General features: G+C 48.3%; 1 protein-coding gene across 4 annotated transcripts in view; it reads right to left on the bottom strand.

Annotated features, from left to right (window-relative positions):
* Window positions 1-221: 221 nt before the first annotated feature.
* Window positions 222-21,365, bottom strand: part of SRGAP3 (SLIT-ROBO Rho GTPase activating protein 3) — a 276,271-nt gene continuing 255,127 nt past the window's right edge. For 3 of the 4 annotated variants that reach the window (XM_030801815.1, XM_030801816.1, XM_030801817.1), the window contains 4 exons: window positions 13,924-14,104; window positions 12,487-12,636; window positions 10,109-10,436; window positions 222-5,560 (listed from right to left, as the gene is read on the bottom strand). In XM_030801815.1, the coding sequence (XP_030657675.1) occupies window positions 5,147-5,560; window positions 10,109-10,436; window positions 12,487-12,636; window positions 13,924-14,104 (1,073 nt within the window). In that variant the 3' untranslated portion in view covers window positions 222-5,146. The remainder of the gene's footprint in view (window positions 5,561-10,108; window positions 10,437-12,486; window positions 12,637-13,923; window positions 14,105-21,365) is intronic. The other variant, XM_030801818.1, reaches the window with a different exon arrangement.

The raw sequence follows: 21,365 nt of genomic DNA, 5'->3' as shown, positions 1-21,365 counted from the left end.
CAGTCATCCTACAGTTAGTTACCTTCTTCAGTTAGCTCTACAATGGAAGTGGTCCTCCTTGTAACCTTACCTTCATCTTGTTGGATCTGAGCTAATGGACATTTCAAAGGTGGTTCCTGGGGGAAGCAGGCAGACAGTGTGGACTGGAGGATGGGGACTCCCCCCAGGACCTCTGCACCCCTGATGTGCCACCTCTCCCTTTCAAAAACCACTGGAGCATGTTTGAGAAAAGTTAAGCTGTTTTATTTCACAGGATAGCTCCACGTCAAACCAGCAGGCACCATCAGAATACGCGAAAGAGGATCCAATCAGACACTCTATAGGACGGGCGTTTGGTCATAAGGTAGAGAAACGATATCCAGAAGAGGGCAACATTTATCATCACGTGGGGACAGGCAACCAGCAATTTCCTAGGGTGGTTTTGGTTTGTTTTTCCTGTCACAATTTGGGGAGGAAGGAAACCAAAGGAAACAAAATAGACCAGCCACTCTGAAGCAATCAGAATCAAACCTATTGCCAAACCATGTAAACAGTCACACTGCCGGGAACAAGGGTCTGGGCAGAAACCCTAGCCAGGATCTACTTCCGTCTAAGGAAGGAAAAGTGCACTCTGGTTGTTCTGGTTCAAGGAACAGCTTTGTTATTTGCCGGGGACAGTTCACACAGAAAGGAGGTGTCAACAAGGGGCAGCGATGGCCATGTGGCCAGTCCCAGAGGGACAGCAGGACACTGGTAGATCAATCTCAGGGAGGTCAGGAGGGCTTGGACCTGACAGCAAAGTCCCTTCTCTCGGCTCCCCTGGGCAGCTTTGGATATGTGGGGAATGTTCTATGTGGCTGCTCAGAGGAGAGGAGACCCCAGAGAACCGGGGAAGTTGACATGAAATGTCAGCATTAGCTCTGCACAGCAGAAAATCAGCTAGGCAACACCTCGGCTCACCCCTTTCTGCCTTTCCTCCTGGCCGCCACCCCCACTCCCAGCCCAGCAGGGGCTAACCCCATGGTTGTGAGCCAGCCACTCTTCTTTCTGGGTTTCTCAGGAGAATGAGGCATTTGCACTAGTGTGGAACCATCTGGATGTGTGAAAAGTTAGGAATAGAAAGACTGAGAGGAAGAACCATTACCCGAGTCCTCGTGTTTTTCCATTAGCTGTGTACATGCACTGAGTGCCACATCACGACCAGGTCACGAGAAGTCCGCCACATTCGTGCCTCCTGAATGACAAAGAAATATACCCAACAAGGCACTCCAAGGGACTCCAACAGAGAAGAGAGCCCCACATAAAGGCCCCTTCCCACGCTGGCTCCTCTCTGTGTACCAAAAACCAGTTTTAAGTGTTTATAAGGCAGATCTCTGAACTGCTGGTTCCAGCTGATAGCCAAAATATGGCTCAATTTCCCTGTGTCTCTTCCCACTCCGATTTCTTCATTGAATAGAAACCTTTCATCCCTTGGGAATCCATCTCTCTCCTGACCCCTGGCCTGGTGACTTCAGAGAAAAGACTCCAAAGTCTAATTCCCAAGCTCGCAATTCCCTCCAATTGTGCACTCTGTCCGGGGTTCAAAAGGCGCTTCAAGGTGAGAAATCGTTAGCACTGAAACAAGGAAAGGCAAGAATTTTTCATAGAATCCCACAGCTCAGAGCAGCTCTTTAAGAGGAAAAGGGAATAAAAGGGGAGGGGGAGACTGGGGTAGGAAGCACAGCTTGTTCTCAATTTTATCCAAAAAGCTCTTTAGCGGCAGCTGAGCCACAAGGCCCAGGAAACTAGACCAGGAATTAATTGTCTTTGGTCAGTTTTAAATGAACAACTTGCTGGTTCATTCCTAAAATAGACTGAACATCGGTTATACATAAAGACAAAAGGCTTGACCTCAGGATAAGTCAAAGGTTAAGAAAAGAAATCATTCCATGAAGCAAAGAAAAAAAAATGCCCGTTGTCAACTAACTGATCAGTACGGCTTTCAATAATGGTGATGAACAAGTAGGTAAACACCAGTTCCCCTTGTACAATTGGTTATATTGAAGACTACTAACTAGGTTACTACATTTCCCCCACACTCACTGTACAGTTAGGTATTTGTTTTTACATTGATCTATCTACTAGGTGCAAAGATTTGGTGAGTGGCATTGGCTAAAATTTAATTGTAGCCTTTTTAAAAATTACAATTTCACATTTTAACAGTTACTTTCCAGCATTTAAGCAAATACAGCAATATATAGTGGACTGAAACAGGCAGGAGTCAGAAAGGGAAAGCCAATGTTCAGTGAACGTTGATGGGACTGAGTGCTGTGGAGGGTGAGTGAGACATGCATAGTGCCAGATGAGGAAGTGGGAACAGGGGAGGGGGGCGGGAAAGTATTTTTCCACTTGGCCTGCGTCAAGGCTCAGATTTGGGGCTGGATGAGTGGGGAGACGTCTGCCATCTGTGTGTGTACATCCCTAAATGTGAACTCATCAGCCATTTCCCAATGGAAAAAAAAAAAGTAGGTGCTTAAAGAAAACAGCTAAGACTCTGCCCTCAGAAAATTCAGTGAAAGGCAGGTCAATTTTCAGTAAGAAAAAAACAACATCAATCAATTCAGAGAAAAATCCACATGGTCTGATTGGTGTTATGTATATCAGGCAACAGATTTTCTACCCTGATTGTTGCTTTTCATCTGGCAGTTGTGGCAGATTGCTATATTTTGCCTGGGAGGCTACTGGATTTAGGATCTGGGAGTATCTTGAGGGTAGAAATCAGAAGTCTTGTGTCCTGGCTGGACAGTATAGAGTCCAGCATGCAAACACAGGACTTTAAGAGCCTGACACAGCCTCTGCTCTTAGCCAGTGTCAAATCTTGGGCAGGTCACAGCACAGCCCAAGGCCTTACTCTCTTAAGCTGTAAAATGGCAATATCTTTCTGTGCTCCAAGGCAGATGGCCTTTCATATCCAGGAGTTAAAGAGAAGGGTTCATTCTAGGCCAAACAAGGGAGGTCAAGTTGGACACTGGCCTCTCCCTGAGATCCTTTTGTTTCTTTCCTGATGCTCCCTTCCACTGTGGGGTGTCAAGTCCAGTCCTTCAGACAAGGTAGTGGCTTTACCCTCCTAACTCATCTAGATGCCAGTGACTTAACTAGGTCCCTCCCTTTGGGTGTATTTACCTTTTTGTGGGGGGCCAGAGGAGAGGGCACCACTTCATCCAATGGGCTGAAATGTTAATGATGGAATCCAGGGCTCTTGTTAACATGGCAAGAAAATTCCACTGCTCACTTCTGAAATGCCATTGGGAGGTTTCAAAAAGAAGGGCTGGAGGGTTCTGATCTAAGACTTACCTTACTAATGATAATTACAAGAGCATTGTATTGATTCAATGTTTTCCAGTGTACACAGCTTGCTCACTGATGTTTGACCTTTATTACCCTATTTTATGGAGCAGAAAAGTCAGGCTTAATGAGGTGGAGTGACAAACCCTAAGTCAGAAGGCTCCTAAGTGCTCGGGGCTGGGACTTAGACTCTGGGTCTTTTGACTCCAAACTTCAGTGGCCTCGAGAGAGAGGAAGCGTGGGAACAGTAGGGAAAAGCCCCTGGGTCTCGAAGGAGAGGGTAAGTAACAGTGGTCCACAGGGCACACAGATTTGCCTGTGTGCCATTATCCAGAAACAGCTCATCTCTGGAAGTGATCAGAAGAGGAGGTAAAATGGAATCAAAGGAGAGCGACCTGGAAGGGCTTTACTCGGCCAAGAGGCAAAGGCCTTGCTGTTACACATGAAGATCATGCACCCATTTCTATCACCACATTTTCATCTACACTAAATGTTCTGGAGGGAGTGGGTGAAGGGGGAGGGAAGGGAAGCTATGTCACTTGTATTAACTCAACTGACAGTGTCCTCTAGGACAGAAAGTGCCAAGGACTGCCCATCCCTGGCCCCAGTCTGAACTGGGCGCTCACAGCTCATGCGTTTCATGCAAGACGGCACCAGCCACAGTGCATCACAGCCTGATTTAAAATGAAAACGATGTGACTCAAAGCCTCCTTGCCTGTTTAGTTCCAAATCTGACACAGTATAATTAGTAGAACCAGGAAAAGAAAAAATTAGTTTGAAAATGATATAAGTTAAACCTCTATAGTTACCACAGATTTATTCCTACAGCGTTTCTAGGTTTTGAAGTATTCCACACCACTGTATTTTTATTTTTCCCTTTTTCCCAACCACATGTAATACTGTGCTACGATGGGGCTTAGGTTCTCACTATCCCCTGTCTCTACACGCAAACACAAGGATGTGGTAGTCAGGGGTCTTCTCGCCAACTTTCTCCCGTGCCTTCGGGAGTACAGTTGGCCTTTGGCCTCCGGGTGGAAGGGCAGGGTCTCTGGGGTGGACGGGGGTGGGGATTTCCTATGAAGGGTTCCCCACCTCTGGGAGCAGCCTGCTTGGGGGTACCGCCTGCCCCACCCTTCCTTGAGGGGCAGACTGTTCTGGAAGGCCACGACTTCTGGAGACAGTGGGAGTCTGTTTTTGTTTGTGTTTTTCTGCAGGTTAGTGGTATATTGCTTCATTCGCAGTTACTATGGGCCTTTAAGTTCTCCCAGAAAAGTCCCTGCAAATCCCACCAAATAACTCGGTGGGAGATGTTTGGTGGCATGGGTCTGAGGTAAATCTAAGTTTCATAAAAAGAAAAAGGAGATACTATATACACTTAGTATGTGTGTGTCCAGATCTAGTATATGTATATGATGCATAAATATATATATATACACACACCTACAGACACATACATACATATACATGTGTATATATGCACACATCGATATACACACACATATACGTATGTAGAGAGAATGTCGAGAGAGGAAGTTTCCAGTGATGATATGCGGGAGAAGCCATGTGGTATTTTGCCTCCATGTTAGGAAATGCTGTGGTTGGGGCTGCTCGAGCTCCAGCACTCCTCTGGTCGTCTGTTGACACGCGAGAGGTCCATGGGATTCCCAAGGCTGGACGTGAGCTGCAGCCAGCGCCTGGGCCTCAGCTCTGCACAGACACACCCTCCCAGACTGACCTCTGCCCTCCAAGGCCAGGGTCACTGGGAAGCACGTGGAAGCCACCAAAGCCACCCTGGGCTGCGGTGAGCCACAGTGGGCCATGGCGGTGCAGCCCATCCTGCAGGTCACATGGTGCCCGACTTGTCCGCTGAGCTGTTGGGGAACATCTTCTCGGTGGGCGTCACGGCCGGGCTGCCCACGCCCGAGCTGCTGCTGCTGCTGGACCGGTGCTGGACCACCGGCCGCACAGGCCGCATGGGGGGCGGGCGGAGCTGGGCGCCAGCCAGGCGGGCGGACAGGGCTGGCTTGAAGGTGGTCATCATCTCGGTGGAGGAGCTGCTGCTGCGGCGCATGGCGGCATCGGGGTCGCGGATGACGATGGTGTGAAGGGGACTGGCAGGCTCCGAGCTGATGGGGCCTGGCGGGTTCTTCAGGGGCTCCAGGGTGTCCAGCACCACATCTGGCGCCTGCTTGACCGTGTTCTGCCTCTCGAGTTCCCGCAACTCGTGCAGAGCCGTGCTCATGGTCTTCTCGATGTCCTGGGGACAGAGGGAGCTGGGGTCAGCAGAGTCTGGAGACCTGGAGTCAGGTCCTTCCTGTCTGCTAAGCGGCTTCCCTTCTTAGGGAGGTTCCCCAGAAGCCTCGCGGCAGGGATGGAGATTAAGTCCTCAGGATGTCTTATAACCACATGGGAGAACCAATGTGGATATCCCCTGCATGCTGCCTTGCACAGGAAATAGATTTAATAAGGGCAGGTCAGACTGCTGATAAAGAGGGCAGGCTCTGGAGTCAGACACGGATTCAAATCCTGGCTCTGCCACTTTCTTGCTATGTGACCTTATGCAAGTTCCCTCACCCCTCTGAGCCTCCAGAATCCTCAACTGTAAATGGCAGATAACTATAATATGGACCTCAGGGAGTTGATGAGTGCATTAAATGATACAGTCCCTGTGAAGAGCCTGGCCTGACCCCTGGCACAGAGTAAGCACTCAAAAATACTAATGACAATAACAATAATAGCTAACACTGAGCACCAATCCAAACCCTGTTCACTAATAATTCATTTAATCCTCACACTTCTAAGGTAGGAACTACCTTTATGCTCATGTCACACATGAGGAAACTGAAGCTCAGACTGGTTAAGTAACTTGCCCAAGGTCACACAGCTAATTAGCAGCATAGCCCAAGTCTGAACCCAGTCAGTTCAGTATTTTTTTAAGAATCTTTGCTCACAGAAAAATTTCTCGGAGATTATATATCAGAATGTTCACAGTGTGCATCCCAGAATAGAGGTACTGCTACTCTCTTCTCTGTATTATAATCAGAAAATTTTGTTTTTTAAAAAGTGGAAATTTTAACAGGCTAGAAAAATCTTCTGCCTACATAATTCCTGAGGATATTATAATATCTGAGAGCTCATCAGGAGGAGAGCACTCTGAAGGACTCAGAGAGAGAGAGCCCCCTGCCATCCAGGGCAGCCTGGGCTCACCATGCCACAGGGCAGCTTCCCTCAGCTCCCGTCCCCTCATGCCCAAGGTGGTGCTGTAGCTGGAAGGCAGCATTTAACCCAAGAGCCCTTGGGCAGGCCACAAGGCCCTGGACTTTTGAGTAAAAAGACTCTGTGGCCAGTTGCTGGCCGTGTGACCCTGAGCAAATCTCGATCACTCTGCACCAAATTTTGTTCATCTATTACAATTCCAGACATTTACTGTGAATATGGGGTGAGATAATGGATGTGATGAAGCTTTGTAAACTGCCAGATGGTGGTTTTCAAAATCCTTCTAGCCCAAGAGCCCCACGGGTTCCCATGACTGTTGACTGGGATGCCTCCGCATCCGACAGACATGAGAGGACCTGCTCGGGCTCAGCTGGGCCAGAGCCCAGCTGGCTTGGCCATCCAGGGCACCGTGAGGGATACTGCCTAAGCCACCACTGGTAGGTGCTGTGCATAACCTCATGGAGGAATGATGACTATTAAGACAGGCTTGCTTTATTGCAAATCCTAAAACCATAAAATTAAATGTATGAGTCTGGTGAAACAGATGGTGGGGTTGGAGCCTGGAGATGCTGGGGCTGGCCCCTTTCTCCACCCTGGTCTTTTACATTCTCTCCTTCCCCTGTCTGCGGGTGGCTTCCTGCCTGCCCTAGGCCCCATGGCAGGCTTCAATCTAGCTGGGGTCAGGATCCCGAGCTCTTGCTCCCCTCATTGTCACAGCCTATCCGTTTTGTTAGGGGACTATGGATGTCTGGCTAATGACTAATATTAGCTTGTATGCTTCTCCAGGATGTTTCATCCCTTGCCCCAGAACACCAGCAACTTTAAGAAAGGGTCTTTTGTGCCTTATCCAAAAGGAGGCGCTGTGGGGGCAATTTTCTGCAGGAAGGGAGGGAAGGCAGACCTCTCCCCATCTCTGCTATGTGCCAGCCCTGCAGTGACACAGCCCGCTTTCCTGGAGCTGAGCCACCCTATCATCAACCACTCTGCTTGAAGGAAGCCCCCTATTGACTACTCTCTATTTGCTCTAGTCCAGCATGAGCTGCATGGTGAAACTTTAATAAATAAAATGTAATTATTGCCCCTCTACCACCATCCCCACCCCTCCACCACTCTACCCCAGCAGAGTAAGTGGAAAGACAGAAAGCTCAGAGAAAGATCAGCTGAGTTGTTTAGGCTGCAGCCTTGCATTAGTCCAAGAGGTGGTGCTGTGAGTCTCCAGAGCTGAGCGGCAGAGAGGCCCTGGGGGACAGAGTGGGGACCACGATTGCTTTTCATCTCCTCCCCAATTCGATCTTTCCACTTTGGATGGTCATGTTGCAAGTTCCCCAAACAGCCTCTTTAAGTGGGTTCACATCTAAATCCTAAGGGACATTTTGAGACCAAAGAAATTTGGGTCACTCGGCCTACTACTTGGGGTTCTTCAGCTGCCACTCCCCTTTGCAGCCTGCAAAGTCAAGGGCTCATCAGAGCTAATGCTGAGGCTGGAAACTCTCCAGTGGCAGTGGGTTATTTACATATCATTTACCACAATTCCCTATTTGACCTCTGTTAGTGAATGGGGGTCTTGGATGGCAGCTGTCAAACTAGAGAGGGTGCAGATCCGTCTACAAACTGAGAACACATGCAGCAGTCCCCAAGTGCATTCTAGGGGCAGGTCTTGCAAAATGCTCCATGAATAAAGGTCAAAGAAGTCTGGGATATGGGGCATGCCCTGTTTTCTTTCTTGGAGATTCACAATGCACATCTTTTAAAGCAGCGGTTCCCAGCCTTTTTGGCACCAGGGACCGTTTACATGGAAGACAATTTTTCCACAGATGGGGGTCAGGAGGATGGTTTCAGATGAAACTGCTCCACTTCAGATCAGGCATTAGATTCTCCTGAGGAGAGCACTACCTAAATCCCTCACATGCGCAGTTCACAACAGGGTTCACGGCCTATGAGGATCTAATGCCCCCGCTGATCTGACAGGAGGCAGAGCTCACGCAATAATGCTGGCTCCCGCTGCTCACCTCCTGCTGTGCAGCCTGGTTCCTAACAGGCCACAGATCCATCCATGGCCCGCGGGCTGGGGGTGCCTGCTTTAAAGGTTTTATAAGAAGTCTTATAGAGAAGCCACTCAACTTTGTCAGAGCAGCATTCCCCAAACCTTGCTGACCACAGAACATGTATTCCCTACCCACTCCCTAGCATCCTGTGGAACTACTCTGCTGTGAGAGCTACTTTTAGAAACAGTTTTATAGACTGCATTTGATTCTTTATAAATGTAAAGGGCCCTGGGGCAGGCCTCAGGCCATCCTCTATTATAACTGGTAAAACCTTCTAGACTGGTAGAGTTTCCAGATGATGGTGGGTGCTAGGGTGATGTTTCCTCAAGTATGGGGGGGACCAGCAGCTGGTATGCCTCCTCGGAAGGCACTGATCTTCAGGGACCCCTGGGAATGGGCATGGGGCCAAACAAGAGCCTGCTGGTGTGAACGGGAGTACTCATTGCTAGGTGAGCTGTTTCTGTGTTGCATATTCCCTGGGAATCCTGCCTGGCCTCCTCTAGAATACAGCTCATGGCTCCCCGCCCTTCCTCCTTCTCCTTTTGAACAGGAATTCAAAGGCTACTCTCCACAGTAAAATTCTCACAGACCAGAAGGTTCTGATTGTCTCTGTTACCTTATGTGGGAGAGAACACTAGGGAGAGGGTACATAATGGGCCTCCACACCAAATTCCAGAGACGAAAAAATGGAAACTTCTCAAAATATGATAGAACTGTCAAAAAACCCATGAAACTGGCTATGCAAATTGTTAAACAAATCATAGTTCTATTCATTTGGCAAATGTAAAAATCATATAGATTTTTCATCCAAATACAAAACAAACAAACAAAAGCCAACCCTCTAAGCACTTGAGAAGAACCTGGAACATTCTTCTCTTGAAGCTTCAGCTATTTAGCTCTGCCCACCCTTTGGGTCTCAGGTCAAGTTCTCCCCAGAGAAATCTCTCCTTGCCTAGGTGCAATCCTCACATTTTAGGCTCTCAAAATACTTTGGACCACTCCTTAAAGGCACCCAATCAAACAACTATTTCACAACTGTGTGTGTGTATTTGTTGATGTCTCTTTCTTCTCTAAACTGTAAGCTCCATGTAGGCAGGGCCTGAGTCCATTTTAGGTCTTCATTTTACTGTTGGTGGCTAGCATGGTGATGGCCACATGATAGATGCTCAATCAATATTTGCCAATGAATGAATAGATGAACGAAGAGAGAAATGAATGAGTGAATGAATGAGTGAAAAACTGAATCGCATCATTTTGTGTAGTGACCTGCCATTACCCCAGCCCCATAATCTGGCCAATGCCCTCTCCAGCCCTGGACACTGGGGGTGTTCAGCCTCTATAGGAACCCTAGCAGTGGCTGCTCCCAACCCGTCTCCACTCCCACGGGAAGCCCAGCAAGGGACAGGGAGGCCACTCACTCTCCTGTTCTCTGGCTTAGCCATGAGCCTGGCATAAAGGCCAAGGTGGCTCCCCGCTCCACGGATTCCCACCCGCTGCCCTCTGGGGCGTTTGGCTGCCCAGCCTGCCTTCCCGCTTGCCCTTACTTCTGCCAGGGCCTCGGCCTCCAGGGACTTGTGGTCCCCTAGGCTGCTGTGCCTGGTGGAACCGCAGGTCGACCTCATCGAGTGCCCTTCGGAGAGCGCCTTCTTGTCAGGGTAGTTGATGCTGCCAGCGCTCCCGAACGTCGCCATCCTCCGCTTCTCAGGGCTCTCGATCCTCCCCCGGGTGAGGGGGATTTTGTGGGGGCTGCTGGGGCAGGCAGCGGCCCGGGGTGGCGTGTCTATGCTGGGGCCCAGGCCCCGGGGCGGGCTGTGTGTGTCGCCCCCGCTTCGGCGTCTGGGGATGGCTGCTCCATCAGATCGTAACCGCACTCTGCAAAGGAGCCAGGGGGCGAGGGGCATGGGGCAGAGGTCAAGCCTGGCAAGTCTCAGAATGGGTGACTCAACCCCATGCCACACACTACACGCTAGTCTAAGGAGCGGGTACAGTAAAGCCTCATTCAGCCAGACCCCACAATTCCACAATGAAAGACCTGGCTCAGCACACAGCTCAGCAGCAGGGGGAGGTCTAATCTGCAAACATGAAAGCATTTGGAGCACGGTGCTTCCAGGTCACAGACAACTGTGCTGCCAACCGCAAAATGCATCTGGTCTACATACTAAGTCAAGGATTCCAACCCTGGAAACGCTTTGGTGATGGTTAGTTGGGCTCATGATGCCCTCTGAAGCAGTTCAGACATTTCCATGATTCTGAGGGTCTTCTAATTGGTCTGAAGCTTTGAGGCTTGACTGTACCAAAGTTACCAGCACCCTGCAAGCACAGGAGGGATCCCCTGGGAACTGAAGACACTCTAACGTTGCCACCCAACCCCCAATCTCCCCAGAAGAGGGCTCCTTCTATGAGGCTTTTTTGGATCTTGGAAAACTAGTCATTCAAGAGTAAACACTGCATGGCTAGACAGCCCTTTTGTGCATTTGGATACCTTTCCCACTTCAGGGAGGCTCTGGTTCAGCGAAAAGGGGATTAGGTTGTGTTTCAGGAGGGTGAGTTCTTGCCCTGTGTCTGCCGCATGCTTTCCTGTGTCCTCTCTCAAGCCCACTTTATTAATCTGTTAAGTGGGTCTAAGTAAGATCCTTTGCCCACCCTTTACCTTTGCTTCAAGTGGGTTTGAAAGCACCTTGAAGATAAGAGGTTCTATACACAGGAGATTTTTCTGCATCCTACAGAGGTCACCAAGAGTCTAGAAGTGGTGAGGGGAGAGGGAGAGGGGCCGTGTGTTGGGAATGGATTATCACTAGGGACCACCAGTGATTCAGATCCTAGTGCCACCAGCCAAGCTAAGCAGTGCTTGTGGGTGCCCCAGCAGGACCAAAGCATAGGTATTGGAAAGGAAGCAGTACTTAGAAAGAAAGAACAAGAATGAAGGAGGTGGGGCGGGGCGGGGGGACGAGGGAGAGGAAAAGAGAGGCAGAAGATATGGTCCTCCTAGAAGTCAGGGGACCATAACTTCTTTGTCTACCTACGACAGCCTTCCCTTCCCTGCCCTTCTCAATTCTACCATAGTGCCCTGAGCTATCTGCTGAACTGAATGGAATTTGCAGAAAAGAGGCATCAGGATTTTTGCTGAAATAAATTCATAAATTGTGTGTTCCCACTGCAACTGATTTTTTTGGGGTCTATCTGCAAATACCCACATGTGTGGGTTGATCACATGACCCCTCCACTGGAAAAAACATAGAATATGACATTTTGAGAGTGTGACTAAAAAGGCAGTGAGAAACTGTCAGCTTTTCTTTTCTTCTTATTTCCTCATTAACTTTTTAAAAAATAACCACATACTTTAGATTATACCTGTTCTCAGAACGACAAGCACAGCTCCTTGACTGGTAGCAAGGTCATGTGACACAGCCTGACCCACACATAGGGAGCGAAGAAATTGGTAATACTGCTCCCTCCAAATAAGTGGGTGGAGTTGAGTGTCAATTTCCTTCAACACATGAGTAGGTGTGAGTTTTCTGTTTATGTAGTGCATTTCAGGGAATATGTGAGCTTTACATTTTTAAATATAACAACTCAGTTCTACAACAGAGAGCTGGAAGGAGGTGCAGGAACTGGAGAGAGGTAGGAAAAATACTTACCAATTTGTATCTCTCTCACACATTATTATTATTTTAAATAAAAAAGCACTGAGTTCCCAACACATGTCTTTCCTCCCCCTCTTCCCCGCAACACAGGCTGGATGGTTTTATACCTGGCCTTCTTGGGCCAATGCCAGCCAGCCCGCCCAGTGTGCCCACTGCATCTTGTGGGGAACAGGAAGCTGCAGTAGGCTCCTTCTCTCCTCTCTGCCCTTGTGCTTCTCCCAAATCAGACATGAACAGGATTGACACTAGCAGGGAAAAAATGAATCCGCATATCCTACCGGCCCATCACCCCCCCAAAGCCGTAATCCGAGATGTGTTCCGTGGGGGACTGGAGGTCGTTTTTGGAAGAGGCCTTGTCATCCAGCAATGGCCCACTGCTGGCCTCGCTGTCAGCCTTCTGGCTCAGGCTGTCGGAGAAGGCATCATCCCTGGGGAGAAGACAGACATGAATTGGAGGCACCTTCCCCCAGAGAACCCAGCATATACAGGGCTCCCTGATACGAGTCTGAGGGGCTGAATTAACACAACTTATGGTTACCTTGTGCCCACAACGCTTGCTAGGCCACTGCCCACTGGGTGCCTTCCCACCACGCATGCCCATTGCAACACTACTGGTCAGTTTCTGCAGCTGGGACCCTCTTCTGTTCCACACCTACCTCCTCCTTTTTTCTCTTCTAGCTTGTTCATTCCCAGGCAGCTCCAGGCCAGGACAAGCTAAATGCTGCAGGGTGTGTTGGAGAAATGGGGGGATGGAGTCCGCAGGCTGAGCACCGAGGGCTGAGTGCTGCGTCTCTGTGTGACTCCATGATAAATGGCTTCTGGCTAAGCAACGGAGGAAGAAGCTACCTCTGTCCCTCACTTCCCCACCCAGGGCTTGGGCCACTGTGAGGTGGCTCACAAGCTTGTTGGGGTGCCCTGCCGGCCTCCTTCCATGGCCCTCTGCTGTGGTGACTTGTCCCTGATCTCAGAAGTCTGGGGACTTCGGGAGGCTGCCAAGGGCCCTCCACTATGGCATTCCTCTGGCAGTCTGCTTGGCCCTGGCCTTTTCTCTGGCTGAGATCTCCTCTCTCCCATCACAGTGTGGGCTTTTGATCCCCTTCCCTTGAGGCTCAGCTTGGTGGCTGCATCTATGGTAAATCTGTTCTGCCGAGCCTGACCAGAGTTCCCAAGGAATGTGTGCACTAGAAGCTTCCATGGCTTTCAAAGGAATGGAAAGTGTAGACTTTTTGTGGTAGGACTAGGCATTTGGGATGCAGGGCTCTTTTTCATTAACCCCTGAAATTATTTTTTAAAAAATAGCACTGTATTAATCAGAAACAAGGGCACGTTTCTGCCCATCCCCTAAGACAGCTACCTCTGGAGTGTAGAACGGTAGGCAGGGGAGGCCTAGGAGGTGGAGGCACATAGCAGGATTCCCTGGATACTGAGAGCCCTGGTGGGTGATGGGACACCCTGGGGGCTGTCAGCTGCATCAGGATGTAGGCCAGAGGCACCCAACACTGTTTCTGTATGCTCAGAAGGAGGAATTTGCATATCTGTTAAGTGGATCACCACTTAAAGGGAAGTTAGATATTACCCACTGTTACAGAAGACCAAGCGTATGATATCAAGGAGAGCAAATCACTGGCATACAAGCTAGCACTCCCCTACGGTGCCCATTCCAGACATCACTAATCTATTTTGGCATTCTTCACAGAAGTCTCGACTCCACTCACATGTCCTGTACAACTATGTACTGATGGGGGATGAGTCCATCCACGCCGTTGTGCCGGCCCTCCCACCAGTCCTCTGAGGCGCGGTGGTATAGGAGCAGCGAGGCCCCCTTCTTGAAGGATAGCTCACGCGGGGACCGCCCCATGTAGTCAAACTTGGCGATGGCCTCGATCTGCTCCACTTCTGAAAGGAAATCAAGGGAAAAAGCGTCTCTGAGGTCAGCAGAGCAGCAGCTCAGGAGCCTCACTCAGATGGCCCTGGCTTCTCTGGGAAAGGACAGACCATACAGCTGGTGAGAACATGGACAGAACGCCTGGTGGGCTGGGGCTCAGGACCCTGTGGTCCTAGACTCAGATCCACTCTCCACCCTGCAACCTCAGGCAAACCATCAAACCCTCAAAATGTAAAGAGGGAGCTGACACATGCTCCTTTTCCACTGCCCTTCTTGATCTCTACTTTTTAATGCTCATTAAGACAATATTGTAGAATTTTCTTTTTCTTCTACCCCTTAACACAAGTTCTATTAATATTTCTATTTTTCTATGCGCCCTTTTCCTCTTTGTCATTTATAATACTTTTAATAATTTTTAATCTTTTGAGAGGCCACATCATGTATGCAGACTCTAATCTGCAAAATCCGATACAGGATTTTAAGGGTACCCAGACTCTTCAAAGCTCATTGTTAAGGACTGAATTGTGTCTCCCTCAAATCTATATGTTGAAGCCCTCACCCCCAATGTGACTGTATTTAAGATAGAGGCTTTAATTAATGTAAACGAGGTGATTAAAGTTAAATGAGGTCATAATGGTGGGGTCATAATCCTAGGGCTGGTGTCTTTATAAGAGGAAGAGAGGCTGGGCATGGTAGTTTATGCCTATAAGCCCAACACTTCGGGAGGCTGAGGCAGGAGGATCACTTGAGTCCAGGAGTTTTAGACCAGCCTGGGCAATATAGTGAGACCTCATTTCCAAAAAAAAAATTTTTTTTTTAATTAGCTGGGCATGGTAGCATGTGCCTGTGGTGCCAGCTACTCTAGGGCCCGAGGCAGGAAGATCACTTGAGCCTGGGAGGTTGAGGCTGCAGTGAGCCATGATCATGCCACTGTACTCCAGCTTGGGCGACAGAGCAAGACCCTGTCTCAAAAAAAACAAACAAAAGTTCTTGTACAAAAGTGCATAGCTTAGTACCGATATTCATCAGGTATTCGGTTGACAGCAGCTGTCATGATTGTGATTATAATTATTAATGGATTTGGCCTATGGGATGGGTCCAGAGAAGAGATGTTAAACTGCAGAGAGTTTAAGTGGTTTAAACTGTATGGATTAAGGACCATACAACTAGTGATATTTGGGGAAGAGACTTTTTGGGGTGCAGGGGATTGTGCCTACAGTTTATTCCACCTGTTTTATAGTTTCTACCCTAAGAAGTGTCCATATGCGGTGGAAAACTGATTTTGTATAGGTATTAATGTTTTAATATTTTAAAGTAAGCACAAAGAGGTTTAACATTACAATTCTTACTTTTTTTTATTTTAATAGAACAAAAGAGTAACAAAAGCAACCCCTGCTCTCTCTCTAGCCTGCAGATAGCTTCCCCATGCTGAGCTTTCTTGGGGCTCTCTATCTGCTTCATTCACTGTGGACAATCTTGTCTTCATCGATCTATTCATCCATCTGTCCATCACATAATTAAGCTCAGAACATTTGGCTTTATCACTTTTTAGTTGTGTGACCTTGGGATACTTAGTTTTTCTTCCTATACCTCAGTTTCCTCATCTGTTAAATGGAAATGGTAATAAATAGAACCTATCTTACAGGATTAAGTGAGTTAATATACATGAAGTGCTTGCAACAGTGTCTGGCACATAGCACTCTGTAAGAGTTACGCACACGTTGTTACCAGAGGCTGGTGCACTTCTAAGGGCCACGGATGGCATGGAAAATCAAAGAGCAGGTGGAGGAAACTCCCTTGTTCACTCCCCATCACTCCCCACCACACACATGCACCAGGGCTCCCCTCTGGAAGCAACTGGCTCAAGAAGACCGTGCTTGTGTCCCCATGAGATGCAGTGGCTTTGGGATGTATTTAGCTCTTAGTGACTGAGGCAGCCTTCTGCAGGGAGCAGGCCTCAAGCTGTCAAGTCAGCTTCCCCAGCTGGCTACCTGACAAATGTCTTTAAATGCTATTCTAACCTGGATGATGGGAGAGAAGGAAGGAGGGAAGGAGGTGGGGAAATGACAGCACCACTAAATGGGTCAAATTAACAGATCTTGACTCAGAGTCACATTCTCAGTAAAACAGACAGAGATCTTGGTCCTTCTCTCTGCAGCATCTTTGAATCTCCCATCCAGCCGTGTGCTGGAACTGCCTGCTAGCCCATCTGCCTGCCTCGTCACAAGAGTCAGAAAGGCCGGAGGGTTTGCAAGGGCAGGAGCTGAGCCCAGACAGCTGCGTGCTCTTGGGTTCGCCCAGGGACCTCCTCTGACCCAGATTCCCCAAACTAAGAAAGGCGCTGACCTAAGCAGAAGTTTTCTGATATGCAGAGGGGCATAGAGGGGCTGCCTCCAGTTCCTCGTTTCTGCCTTTACCATCACCAGAGCCTCCAGCAGTCACTGGACAGCAGCCTGAAGTTGAAAGAGTGGGGCAGCAGGGGGAGCAAAAAATGTGAGGGAAAGAAAACAGGAGGAACAGGGCTGAACCTCCAGCTCACAGAAAGCACGTGTGTTTGCAGACGTCGTTACATAAGCGTGTGTGGTGGAAACAGTAATAACAGCTCCCATTGATTACTAAGTCTGTTATTTGGGCTTCTCGTGCCTGAAACAGAATATGTTTCTCCCCCTCATCACTCTCCCACACTCTGTTACCCAAACTTACTTCATTCCCTCATCTTCCCCATCTCAGGAAACAGAACTGCTGTCTACCTGCTCACCCAGGCCAATGCCCTGGCATGGCTCTGCACACCTCATCCATTAGCGACTCCTTCAGAGTGTCCCCTGGATCTGACCATGGCTCACCACCTCCCATGCCACCCTCTTCACTTCCACACTTGCTTAGGTAGGGCCGCTTCTCCCCACAGCAGCCTAGAGGGTCCTTTACAATCATACAATCAGATCATGAAACTCCCCTGTTCAAAATCCTCAGAAGGCTTCCCATGGATCCTGGAACAAAACCCCAGTGTCTTCCCACTGCTCATAAGGCCTTCCAGGATCTTGATCGCAGAGCCCTCTGAGACCTCATCTTCTCTGTCTCTCTCTCTCCTTCACTAGCTCAATCTGCTCTTGCCTCACTAACCTTCTTGATGTTTTTCCTCCAACATCCTAGTATGACATTTTTTAAACACAAAGTAAAATTGAAAGAATTTCACAGTGAACATGCATGGAACACAACTAAATTCCACTATGCACATTTAACAATGCTAGATTTATCATATATCTATCCACCCCTCTATCTATCCATCTTACTTTTTAATGATTTTTAAATTAAGTTATAAACATCAGTATACTTTATCTCTAAACATTTCAGCATAAATATTCATAGAGGGTTTTTTTTCTTTTTTTGAGACAGGGTCTCACTCTGTCACCCAGGCTAGAGTGCAGTGGTACAATTACGACTCACTGCAGCCTGAACCTCCTGAGATCAAGCGATTCTTCCACCTCAGCCTCCTGAGTAGCTGGGACCACAGGCACATGCCGCCATGCCCAGCTAATTTTTTAAGTTTTTGTAGCAACGGGGGTCTCACTATGTTGCCCAGGCTGGTCTCAAACTTCTGGACTCGAGCGATCCTCCTGCCTTGGCCTCCCAAAGTGCTGGGATTACAGGTGTGAGCCGCCACCCCCAGCTACAGAGCCTTCTTGATGCTTTTAAAACATGACAAGTGTCTTCCCATTACAGGGCCTTTGTACTTCCTATTGCTTCTTCCTGGGATGCCTTTCTCCCAGATCTTTGCATTCATCCACACTCAACAAATATGTATTAATGCCATGTGCCATTTGCTAATTTCATTCAGGTCTGTACTCAAATGTCATTGCCTTATCAAGGCCTTTCCCAGCCACTCCAAGCTACAAGAGCCCCAACTTCCAAATCACTTTCGAACACCTTCTCTTGCTTTATTTCTCTTCATGGCACTTAACACAACCTGAAATTTATGTGTATGTGTGTGATGTGTGTATTTATGTGTTTGTGGTGTGTGTGTGTATATATATGTATATATACACATATATACACATATACATATGTGTATACACACACATATAATTTTGAAACTTTACTATCCATCTTTCCTACTAAAGTGTGGGTACCATTAGGACAGAGATTTTCTTTTCTTTCCTACTATATTCTGACTCCTAGAACAGACCCTGGGACAAACAGGCACTCAATACATATTTATTGCTTGCATGAACAAATTAAGCTTTTACTGGTACCAGGTGTTCTACTTACATTATCACATTTAATCCCAAAACAACATTTGAGGCACTACCCTCATTTCATAGATGAGGGAACTGAAGCTGGGTTGAATGATGGGCCTAGGGTTGGGTCACACCAGTAGATACAGTGATGAGCTAACATCTGAGCTCAGGCCCCAGATATCATTAATAGAGGCTTCTAGATGTTTTTGAATTGTGCTAAGCTTATTCCTGCCACAAGGTCTTTGCATCCGTACAGTGTGAATGTGACTATATAGATATATAATGCTCTATGTTTGATGCAATTCAACTCCTGTGCATTGGGAGGCTAATTGTACCAGGTAAAAACCCTGTGGGCTCTACAGTGAGGGAAGAGATGAACAGCCCAGCCCCTGAGCTAGAGGAGAGGTTGAGACTGTCTCAGTAGGGGCCTGGCTGGAGTCACATTTTAGGAAAATCACTCCAGTGGCAAAGCAGAGCAGTGGAAGGATTGGAGGGGAGGCTGGAGGCAGCAGTGGTTCAGAGGCTGCTACACTGGTCCAGCCTCTGAACTAGCATGGGCTAGACATGGGCTTTTCCGGAGATGAAAAGACATGATGAAGCTTTGCTTTTATTTCAGAATCTGAAGGTTGGACATTTATCCTTCTCTACCTATCAAATTCCTCCCTCTAGCCATGCCATTCCTGAGAACTCTGTTATAGGTCATGAGTCCTGCCTGCATGAAAGAGGGGATGGCTCCATTCCTCTCAATACTACTTCATGTCCCTCTGCCCACCCCACCCCCTACTTCATCCCCAGAAGTGAGAACGCTAATCTCATGCAACCAGTTTACTAGAGGCCAAGTCACTGTATCAAAGGCTGAGAATGTGGGTGTACCTTCTCTTCTCCCTCATCCTCCCTGTGATGAGAGTAATGACAGAAGCCAGGGCCTGTTTACAGGGTCCCTCTTTTCTCCCCTTCTCACTCATGACCTTGGGTTCTTTCTTTGCATTCAGTGGTGGCACCAGCTGATATTGAGATTTACACTTAATTTAAAAGGAAAGGAGTGAGACCGATTTCTGGGATGACAGCACGAAGAGCTCCCCGGGGAAACTCAAGAAAAAATATAAAAAGAAAAAGAAAAAAATATTTCAAGCCCCTGGAAATGGTCCTAAGGGCAAAAAGCAAATGAAGAAACATCTATTCAAGAAAATCTGGGGTGGAGCCAAGATGGCCGAATAGGAACAGCTCCGGTCTCCAGCTCCCAGCCCCAGCAACACAGAAGACGGGTGATTTCTGCATTTCTGCTTGAGGTACTGGTTTCATCTCACTAGGGAGTGCCTAACAGTGGGTGCAGGACAGTCAGTGAAGTGCACTGTGCGCGAGCCGAAGCAGGGCGAGGCATTGACTCACTCGGGAAGCGCAAGGGGTCAGGGAGTTCCCTTTCCTAGTCAAAGAAAGGGGAAGCAGACGGCACCTGGAATATCGGGTCAGTCCCACCCTAACTGCGCTTTTCCAACGGGCCTGGAAAACGGCACACTAGGAGATTGTGTCCCGCACCTGGCTCGGAGGGTCCTATGCCCACGGAGTCTCGCTAATTGCTAGCACAGCAGTCTGAGATCAAGCTGCGAGGCGGCAGCGAGGCTGGGGGAGGGGCGCCCGCCATTGCCCAGGCTTGCTTAGGTAAACAAAGCAGCCAGGAAGCTCGAACTGGGTGGAGCCCACCACAGCTCAAGGAGGCCTGCCTGCCTCTGTAGGCTCCACCTCTGGGGGCAGGGCACAGACAAACAAAAACTCTGCAAGAACTTCCACAGACTTAAATGTCCCTGTCTGACTGACAGCTTTGAAGAGAGTAGTGGTTCTCCCAGCACGCAGCTGGAGATCTGAGAACGGTCAGACTGCCTCCTAAAGTGGGTCCCTCACCCCTGAGCAGCCTAACTGGGAGGCACCACCCCAGTAGGGACAGACTGACACCTCATTCAACCCGGTACTTCTCTGAGACAAAACTTTCAGAGGAACTATCAGACAGCTGAATTTGTGGTCTCACGAAAATCCGCTGTTCTGCAGCCACCGCTGCTGACACCCAGCCAAACAGGGTCTGGAGTGCACCTCTAGTAAACTCCAACAGACCTGCAGCTGAGGGTCCTGTCTGGTAGAAGGAAAACTAACAAACAGAAAGGACATCCACACCAAAAACCCATCTGTACATCACCATCATCAAAGACAAAAAGTAGATAAAACCACAAAGATGGGGAAAAAACAGACCAAAAAAACTGGAAACTCTAAAAAACAGAGCACCTCTCCTCCTCCAAAGGAACGCAGTTCCTCACCAGCAACGGAACAAAGCTGGATGGAGGATGACTTTGATGAGTTGAGAGAAGAAGGCTTCAGACGATCAAACTACTCTGAGCTACGAGAGGAAATTCAAAACAACAGCAAAGAAGTTAAAAACTTTGAAAAAAAATTAGAAGAATGGATAACTAGAATAACCAATGGAGAGAAGGGCTTCAAGGAGCTGATGGAGCTGAAAGCCAAGTTTCGAGAACTATGCGAAGATTGCAGAAGCCTCAGTAGCAGATGCGATCAACTGGAAGAAAGGGTATCGCTGATGGAAGATGAAATGAATGAAATGAAAAGAGAAGGGAAGTTTAGAGAAAAAAGGATAAAAAGAAATGAACAAAGCCTCCAAGAAATTTGGGACTATGTGAAAAGACCAAACCTACGTCTGATTGGTGTACCTGAAAACGATGGGGAGAATGGAACCAAGTTGGAAAACACTCTGCAAGATATTATCCAGGAGAACTTCCCCAATCTAGCAAGGCAGGCCAGCATTCAGATTCAGGAAATACAGAGAACGCCACAAAGATACTCCTCGAGAAGGGCAACTCCAAGACACATTATTGTCAGATTCACCAAAGTTGAAATGAAAGAAAAAATGTTAAGGGCAGCCAGAGAGAAAGGTCGGGTTACCCACAAAGGGAAGCCCATCAGACTAACAGCTGATCTCTCAGCAGAAACTCTACAAGCCAGAAGAGAGTGGGGGCCGATATTCAACATTCTT

The sequence above is a fragment of the Nomascus leucogenys genome, chromosome 21, assembly GCF_006542625.1.
Source record: "Nomascus leucogenys isolate Asia chromosome 21, Asia_NLE_v1, whole genome shotgun sequence".
NCBI lineage: Eukaryota > Metazoa > Chordata > Mammalia > Primates > Hylobatidae > Nomascus > Nomascus leucogenys.
This window is presented reverse-complemented; position numbering and strand designations above follow the sequence as displayed.